General features: G+C 39.8%; 1 protein-coding gene across 1 annotated transcript in view; it reads left to right on the top strand.

Moving 5' to 3' along the window:
- The first annotated feature begins 2,070 nt into the window (after positions 1 to 2,070).
- The window catches only part of LOC131259155 (voltage-dependent calcium channel type A subunit alpha-1-like), a 19,993-nt gene continuing 12,308 nt past the window's right edge, over positions 2,071 to 9,755 (top strand). The window contains exons 1-6 of the mRNA XM_058260582.1: positions 2,071 to 2,081; positions 7,688 to 7,849; positions 7,933 to 8,205; positions 9,030 to 9,127; positions 9,485 to 9,640; positions 9,707 to 9,755. The exon at positions 9,707 to 9,755 is cut by the window's right edge and continues 181 nt beyond it. Coding sequence (XP_058116565.1) covers positions 2,071 to 2,081; positions 7,688 to 7,849; positions 7,933 to 8,205; positions 9,030 to 9,127; positions 9,485 to 9,640; positions 9,707 to 9,755 — 749 coding nt within the window. The remainder of the gene's footprint in view (positions 2,082 to 7,687; positions 7,850 to 7,932; positions 8,206 to 9,029; positions 9,128 to 9,484; positions 9,641 to 9,706) is intronic.

Genomic DNA, 9,755 nt, shown 5'->3' with positions numbered 1-9,755 from the left:
GTGGGAAAAAGAGGGAAGAAAGTATCACATGTTTCGTATTACGACCCAGTACAAATACACACGAACATGCCCGAATGCTGGAAAGCTTTGCAAGTGCTTTTGTTGTTTACAAATGCAACTCTTTCTGAGGGCATGAAATCAAATTACTATTTTGCTTTAGTGGTGGTTATATCTTCACATGTGTGAAAGCCCTTATCGAATATGAACGGTATGAATGTGATGCGTTTGAAACAGATTTGACAAAAGCTCAAGGAGGTAAATATTTGTCTTGGGTTCCTTTGTTTGATCTTAGCCCAAGCAGCACAAAGCTACACATATAAGCATTTTTTTTTTCTCACGAAACCGTGCAAAGATGATGCATCGTGTTGTTTCTTCCAATATGCTGCACGATCTTCCATCCTATGTTTCTTCGATTGATGTCACAAGGTCAGTAGTTTTGACAAGTGGTTCTAACTTTGATCAACATGTGAATTTAACCCAAAAGAATTTGTATAAAAGTTTAATTGTCATCAATAGTTTACTTTTTAAGAGATTTTGCGGAAGAGTTATGATAAATTTACTGACTTTAAATTTAACCACGATTTTTGTAAGTTTAGTTTTCCTTATGTAAATCAAACTGTATTAAATTGAAGTTCAATTTATTTATTTATTCAATTGTTTGCATCCTTCGTGGATGCTTCTTTTTCAATTCCACAAAATAATCATCTAATAGCTGAAAAGCTTACAATTGTCACAACTTATAAGTATTTAAACAAATCAAAAACTGAATGTCAACGCTCATATATTACAACTTATGAAATGTAACGATTTCCCGCTAAAATAACTTCGAAATTCACATTCACCGATAACTTTATGTCTAGCCCAAACTCAAAAAGCAATATTTATAGTTGAGCCACAAAAGTTTCGATTCAATGGAATTGCATGACCCTGTAGGCTTTGTTCCCGTTCGGCGTTCTTTATTCTCAGAATCAATCTTATTTGCATCGGTTACGAAAGCAACCAGCAATTTGCATAACGCCATTCAATTTTCCAACGTTTCTAGGTAACGTCGAATATTTTAAAATTCTGACATGCTCTATTTTGTCCAGTTGAGAAGAGCTCCAATTTTTTTAAGTTTATAAGTCGGCTTTAAATGATTGGTAATCGTAGAAAACCTTGTGCAAACACTTAAGCTATGCATTTGTCAGTCGGTTGCTCAGTACAAGCACTTTATGCACCTGAAAAGGTATCCAGGACCGCATCTTGCAACTGGGCCCGTTTACCTCTGTATAATGTATGCTAATGTATTCCACACCTTCAACCCCATACGCCTTCAAAAGCCTTGAAAAACGCTTGCTGTAATCGTTAGCCCTCGCTCAGATGCTGTCGTGTTACTAGTGGCTCTCCACGTTTTTTTTTTTTTGTTCACTTCTTTCCATCCCCAAACGCCCCGCAACTCACTCCATGGTCATTCAATGCTACAAACTAGGTTTCCTTGTAAACAGTTTTTTTGGTTCCTTTAAAGTATCGTTTTCCCCATCGCACTGATTTCTACCAACGAGTGTTGTGACGATGATGCTGTTGTTCCTTGTCAAACGAACCACTCAGTCGCTCGCAGGACATCCGCTCCTGTAAATACACGTCATCGTTTACTGCTTGTCCCGGTTACCCAGCGCCTCGTGAACCAGGCTACCACTCAAACACTCACTCATACAGCGCTGGTTGGCTTTATTGTGATGCTCATGGAGGCGCCTGGTGGGCCGTAGCGGCCGTGAGAGCTTTTTCCGACGGTCGCAGTTCATGTAGACGCAAAGGAGTCCCGAGAGTTCCACTAGCTTACACGACGTTGAAAGGCAATCTGCCGTGCCCTGCTGGGGCCAGTTGCGTCCGTTCGTTGGGCCGTTCGATGCGTGTTTTGTATTCGTGGCGTGGACCGTCCACTTTCAAGCCGTGCGCCTCGCTGAAAGTGTGTAGTTTTGGTGGTTTGTTTTTTCTATTTCCAATGTTTTACGTTACTTGAGAGCATCCAAGTGCCGTTGGCCAGCGTGTGAAGCGTTCGGAATCGCCACCACTCCAAACCAAAGCCATCAAATGTACAGTGCGTGAGTATTAGGCATTTGCAACGTGCTTCCATCGTGCCAACGGGGATGATGTAGTGCACGGTAGGAATACGAAATGAATGGACATCCAAACGCTGCTGTTAGCGTCTTCGTTAGTCGACAAATTTTGGCACGTACCATGGAAATTTTACGAAAATTCAACAGCTATACTGTACGCCACCAGGCGCCTCCATTGGTTTCGCCGAACTCTAACAATTATCATTAGCATCACTCAAAAAAAAGAAAACCTCACGTTATGTGACAGAGTGGCATTTTTCCTTGGCCATGGTAATGGTGAAGCAACCAGAAAGGATAACAATCTCCCAGGAAAATCATGATTTTTCATTTCTTTCGATTAGTGGTCAAATGGGGCCTCAGGGGAACCCACCAGCGTTTCGTCAAATTTATATGTACAAAGGGATGTACGCGAGGCGTGTGCTACATCTGTGCGGGTCTTTGCACTTTCAAGTGTAACGTGATTCCGTTTGCCAAATTCTTTTCCTCTTTTTCCTACGCTCGCCTTGTCGTATTCTACGTGAAAAACGCTCAAGTCAACCCGTGCACACCACGAAAAGGAAGCAAAGGTGGATCGATAAACAAATATTCACTACCCAACGAGCGTGTGCCTTGCGCGCGTGAGTGTATAGGTTGGTGTCTGTGTGAGTGTGTAACCATGCGGTGTGTTAATAACATGGTTTGTTATGCTTCTCGCACGATGCGTGAAATTGCTTCAGTCGATCGTGGACTCCAGGCCGTTGCCTGGAACGAAAAGACAATATTTCTGTTTCATTCCGTTCCTAGAATGTCGGTCACAGTCGTTCTCTTATTCCGTTTCGCTCTCGAGCACCAGAAGGTCGAGATATCAAAGGACCAGAACAGCAAAAAATAACACGACTGGTCCAATAAAATGTGCCGAAGTTTCGTAATTTTAAAAGCGCCTCTTACAACGGCACTTATTGGAGGAACTTTGGCATCCACAAGGCTCACGGGCTCGTCCTGGCGCGAGCGCGAACGCGGAGAGAAAACTCGAAACACACAGCCCTCCAGGGAAGTTACACAGCCGCGGGCAAAATCCTTCGGTATGGATTAGGAGTTGAGCGATGGTACGGCCTGTCGCCACCGCGTTCGGGTGGCGTCTTTGTGTCTCAAACCTGCCACCACTCGCCAACCAGTTTAACCAGCCGTTCCTACCGTCGCTGTGTAACGGAGCTTACTCCCGCGTGCAGAACCATCACGTTCCTCCCACCGAGGGGAAAATCTCCACATAGGTCCGTGACTTGTGAGTTCTGAAAGACTGACGCCGCTCTTCGTATAGCTGTTCGTTTTGGAAACCCTCCCGAGCGTCCCTTTTCGAAACGCAACGCATACAATCTCTTTGCTTGCTAAAAGCAACACCATGTCGTCTAATCTGTCGTCATCGCGCTGACGTCACGCTTTACTTCTGGCTGTTTGCGTGCTAAACATTGCGCTGTCTTCCATGCTGTCCCTGCACGTTGTCCTTGAAATGCCTGAAAGAGAGTCCATTTGTACACCTTTTCTACGTGAGTGCTCATGTGCGCGGGTAAAATGTGCCACGATCCGGGACAACCTATTTTTTTTGTTTTTACTTTATTTTTCCAAATGCACTTCAAAACCCATCGGTGTCGTGGTTCAAAGTCGTATGTAACCGGTCCCATGACACCGCACTGGTCGCCTGCATGTGATTGACATGATGCAATGGAAAATGAATTTTTAATACCTCCCCATGAGAAGCTTTCATGCGAAATGGGTCACCTTGGGGACTACTAGTCTTAATTTTGAACAACGACAATGGTGCATATTCGTCTGTACATCCCAAATGCCTGCCTTTTTGGCTTGTTTACTCAAGTCTTACAAGCCGTACAACTTCTATTCGCACGGTCATTCTATCGATTTAAGCTTATCATTTTAAAGAATACCGTTGTTTTAAGCTTAGGTTGTTTAATTTAAGGTACAAATTGAGCTAACAATTTCTGTTTCTTTTTAAATGACAATAAATTACGAGAAATTTCCTAAACAGACAAAACCACCTGTAATATGGGAGGAATCAATGTTGTTTTAAGAGTGTCCAATAATGCATTTTAAACACAATACGGCAACGTCTGTAATATCATAATAAATAAAAAAATTCATTTTAAACCATCTTTCTACACTATGCAAATTAAGTTTACCGAATAAACCGAATACTATAAACTGATATATTTTCTATAAACTATAACTAACCCAAATGGTTAGTATAATAATAAAAATAATATAATAATAATAACCCAAATGGTTTCTTTTAGGTCACAGAAGCTTTTGTCGTAATGTGGCTAGGTTCGCTTCAAGATGCCTTGCAAAATAATTTAATTTTGGTAAATTAGAAACAAGTTATAAACATGGCAAATTTTCAACTAATTTTGTAAAACACCATTTCTCTTGAAGCACCACATCGGAGTAAATTCCTTAAATTGATACTTTCTATGGTGTCTTCCATGCGAATTAAGTGGTCCATGTTTTAATACAACCGATTTTAATGGCAAACCATCTGTGAACCTAAAATCTGCCATTGGTAAATAAATGGCCTGTGTTTGTATGATTTAAAATGATTGTTATTTGATATAGACTTTAATGTTGGCATCTAATAGTTGACGATTGAAAACATGTTATGCATAATACCTAATATTTTTAATAGAAAACCTTCTGATAAACAATCTGATTTTGACTGAGGGTTAAGTAATTGTCAAAAATAATCTCCTTGAACGCTAGATCCATTAAGGTTTCCATTCGATGCTTCATCTAAATTAGGTAAATTAAACCAGTCAGAATATTGAATCAGTGTAATCCTTTTCATGAAAAAGCAAATGCATCAACAGGGGATTATCTATTGCGATGGACTCTAATTGAAACCTCATACATAGTCATAAAAGAAAAGGAAATCTTAGCACTGCCAAATTTCAAATGTCTAACCTCCGTTTATTGATCTTCTTCAACTGAACAGCCTCGAACTCATGGCTGTTCGCATGCATTTGCTCCCGTTTGGCTTCCACCTAGAAAAAAAGTAGAGACAATAATCAAGTGTCACCAATACAAAAACCAGCCGATGATTCATAGCAAACCCCCCGGAACCGTTCAGCAGGCGCTCAACTCAAACTGTTTTCTCTCGACATTTAATGTTTACCCACCGTGTTCGCTATGGCACGCCGTCGCTTGCCAACTGGAGGGGCGCCAAAGTCGAGTGTTCTCTTTCCAGTGACGCTCTGATTTCGAAGGAAGAAAGATTGACGAATTGACAGAAGATTGATGAATCATTAATCGGGAGTGATTTTTGGTAATCGGACATGCGTTCCTAACAAAACATCCGAGCCGTTTATATTTGTTTTCCATTCTGCTGAGTGGCAGTTCAATTCAACCGATTAAATGTCCCATAACGATAGGAACCCCCACCGTCATGTCATATGGTAACGGTCGAGCTACATATATTCACATCCGGTTACAAAGGGGATTAAAATTCATTCAGGCAGAGTTTAAGGGCCTGATTTTTTAAACAAATTAATGTCTACATATGGATCCATTTATCAATTAACTTAGTATTAATGAATGGTTTCCAAATTTATCCATTGTATGAACATTTGTTTATTTATTTTATTTGTTTGTTTATTTGTTTTATTCATTTGTTATTTTTAAAATGGAACATTATTTTAAATTATTTCAGGAATGCATCAAACTTTGTGAGGCTACTTAGGGTCTCCTAACACATTTTATGCAATAATTAATGTAAAATCATGATTTTATGTTGATCAACAAATCATTGCTTAGTTTAGTCCCATTGTCAATGATTAATCAAGAGCAGTATAAAAAATATAAATCAAAGATGTTCAAAGCACTCCCTGCAACCATCGTGACGATTAACGACAAAGCATTAAGACTCCATGCCATAAAAAAGATAACGTTTGTAGTTACAAAGTGACAAGATCCTTTTGGGTGCTTTGGTGAAATGGTTGTTCCCCTAATACATCTCACTTGAAGCGCTGATCGATAATGCTGATTTGCTCTGGTATCGGGAAGACATTAGATGCCTTAGTCGACTCACGTTGCCACGGTATCGTGCTACCCATTAGGTCGACACTCAGCCTCTGCGCCTTTCGTGCGATTCGACTACACGTTTCGCCAGCGTGTCATCAGGGTAACTATATCCTTTCATCCGTGGCGAGTGCTTTGTGCTACATCTTACGCACCATCCACACCGTTAAGTCATCTTCCTCGGTCGAACCTTGACCGGCCCCACCACCACGGCGACGGAGCCACCACTCCAGCACGGGCCGTTCAAGGCAGGCAAAAGTAAGAGGCATCTTTTACGATTCCGATATTAGCATCCAGTATCCTTTCGAACTCCGAAGCAGTCAGTGCTCGCCGGCTCTTACGGTCGTTTGATTCTGGGCTCCGAGTGACCACAGTAATATTACCGTGTGGTACTAATCCGCATTGTTTCGAGTGTTCCACGATGTTTGGTTTCCTCGAATGGTCGGCTATCAAAAAAATAAAGTGATTATGTGCGATCTTGTGATTGATAGTTAGCCTGATAAAGCCAAGATGGACGGCTAATTATACTGCAGATGCATAGAAAACGGATTCTTTTGGATATATTGTCTGCATAGTTTTGTTTTTTTTTCTTTTGTGTCTTATCTAAACAACACCCGTCTGACAGTGCAACCACTTAACACAAAGAAAAGTCAAAATGAAGATGGATATACATGCAGTTTGGCAGTAAGATTAGTTGTTAACTTTTTCGATTTCCTTATTTATTTTCTTTGCTTAACAAACGGAACATGCCTATATGTTAAAAATTTTACCTCCGTGACAAATGATGTAGACAAGTTTTTGCTCTTGGCAAATGAACTGGTTCAAGTGGATGAGATCATCAGAGTGATATAAAAACGTGGGGGAAAATAGAATCACACTCAACAAAATTGTCTTTCCTCTATACGTGCCGAGTTTGCCTTTTAAGTTCAGCATCTCAATCTTAGTATTTTAACCTATTAATGGGGTTTGTAAAGCTAATAGCAATAAAATATGGTGAATATATTAATTGTTTTTCTGGAAAAAGACTCGAAACTAATCATAATCATCATAAGAAACATGATTTTTTCTTTCATTTGGCAAGTTAAGACATAAGGAATTAATTGCACAACTAATATTAGAAAACAATATCCATATACTGTTTATATAGTTTATCAAGTGAATGAACTTCAAAACCCTGTTCAATTAGAATAGATTTATAAGTGGCGTTTTACTCTGCATATACACTTTTGAAACGAGAATTTTCAGTTAAGTTTTGATAATTATTATTTTGTTTAGAAACATTCATTCGTAATTGGAACAAAACGGTAAAACGCAAATGTAATGTTAACGCTAGTTACTTTGAAAAACCGACGCTCTTTTTTAGGTTAAAATTTAGCAGCTGTTAAAAAATACCATTCAAAAAATATTTATATGGTTTCATGTTAACACATGACTCGTGAAAAATCTGTTGATCATTCAGACGTTATTATATAAATAGATTATATTAGCAACGAGAGTCTGATCGAGTGATCTTTTTAATGTTTCAATAGGCTAGCAGCGTCCCAAGAGGAGGCGCTTCCTGATAAGGACAGCAGCGGGGAGGAAATGGGTCCAAAGAAGGGCAAGAAGGGTAGTCCCAGGCATCGCACCGGCCCTCCACCACCCGGGCCGTCATCGCTGTTCATCTTTGCGGAAGATAATTTTATAAGAAAGTATGTAGTGTAGTGGTAAAGCCGAAGATCGTAGCTAAGGGCACTACCACCGGCTAACCAACGATATTTTCGCACTCTGCCAGGACAACCAAATTCATCATAGAATGGCCGCCGTTCGAGTACGCCGTCTTACTGACAATCATCGCCAACTGCGTAGTGCTGGCGTTGGAGGAGCATCTACCGCGAGGCGACAAAACGGTGCTCGCCCAGAAGCTGGAACTAACGGAGAGCTACTTCCTGTGTATCTTCACGATCGAGGCCGCGTTGAAAATCGTCGCGCTAGGGCTCGTGCTGCACGCCGACTCCTATCTGCGCAACATCTGGAACATGATGGATTTCTTCGTCGTTTTCACGGGGTAAGTGGGGCCACTTTTACTACAACCGGCGGTTAAAAGTGAACATATATTTACCAACAATTTTCTAGCTATCGTGTAAACATTAAACAAGCAAATAGTCTTGTTAACGACCAGTTAGTTTATAGCCCTATAGCTTGGCACAAACGTTAGTGCTAACTCACTAACTATATAAAACAAACATCATAATCAATAGGTTTGCAATGAAGGCCACAATTTTATTTGAGACACCTATTTAATTTAAAAAACTTTTACCCCTAGTTTTTCCTTAGCGGTAAACAATGCAATTTTCTATAGTATTTTATGCGCGGATATACCAACTCCATGCAAGTATAGAATTAGAAAAATTAAAATAGATTAGCTTAGTGTGTTTCTTTGTTGGATACATTCTTAATCAAACTAGCCCTGAAATGTACATTATAAACAAATGCAAAATCATAAATCTATTGCGAGAAACTAGTTCTATAGCTTGAAAACACTATCTACATAGACCTTCCTAAAACACATGTTCGATTAAGATCAGAAACGATGTTGCCAGTTGTAGAACAAAGTACTACATTTGAGGGTTAACATTAGAATGTTCATTGCTTGGAAAGCATGGAGTTATGTAATTCATCAATTGTCCTTTGAAGTTCATTTTACAGCGTACCTCGAATATTAATTAATCATTTCTAGTTCTTCAACATGAGTAATTTAACAACGAATATTTCTGTTACAATCTGAAGTAACATTCCCGATTCTACCGGAAGTGGAATTTTCTCTCCTCAAAACTTTGGAAACAATAGTAAAACTATGGATTATAACAAAATCATAACCCCTTTCTATAGGCTCGTGACGTTGCTTCCTCTTCCGCTCGACGTAGATCTAAGAACGTTGCGGTCGATTCGTGTGTTGCGACCGTTAAAATTAGTTTCTGGAGTTCCTAGTGAGTAGTTTAGTTGATTTATGTAGCGTAGTCATTTCCATTCGTTTGCTCTCATTATTAATATTATTATTAGTGATGAACTTATTATTGGAAGAAAATTCAATCAGTTACTGATGTCATTGTTTATTTGAACGCCTCATATACATATGTTGTGAACATTAGAAAACCCAGTCCAAAAGTCTCATGACGTATAACTGTACAACATATACAATTTCATCCATACCATTAAGTAACACCTCAACCAGCTTCATAGTAGCATATCCAGCACTTTAAGAACCAATCAAAAGCCATGATCATCTTTCTAATGCCTCTGTTTTTTCTATTCACTTGCGTCGCGTTCCGGTGCGACCCTCGCAGGTCTACAAGTTGTGCTAAAATCGATCATTAAAGCTATGGCACCGTTGCTACAAATCGGACTTTTGGTCTTGTTCGCAATCGTTATTTTCGCAATTATAGGATTAGAATTTTACTCGGGAGTTTTGCACAAAAGTTGTTATAGCTTAGAGAACGCCTGTGAGTATCGTCATCCGCTATCGCGATCCGCTTGATCTTACTGTATGCTTCTCTCTTTCTCTGCAGTTGAAATCGTCGAAGAAGGTGACATGCCAACGCCTTGCTACGAAGACAA

Source organism: Anopheles coustani, chromosome 3, assembly GCF_943734705.1.
Source record: "Anopheles coustani chromosome 3, idAnoCousDA_361_x.2, whole genome shotgun sequence".
Lineage (NCBI taxonomy): Eukaryota > Metazoa > Arthropoda > Insecta > Diptera > Culicidae > Anopheles > Anopheles coustani.
The sequence above is the reverse complement of the archived record's forward strand: the minus strand, read 5'-3'. Positions and strand labels throughout refer to the sequence as shown.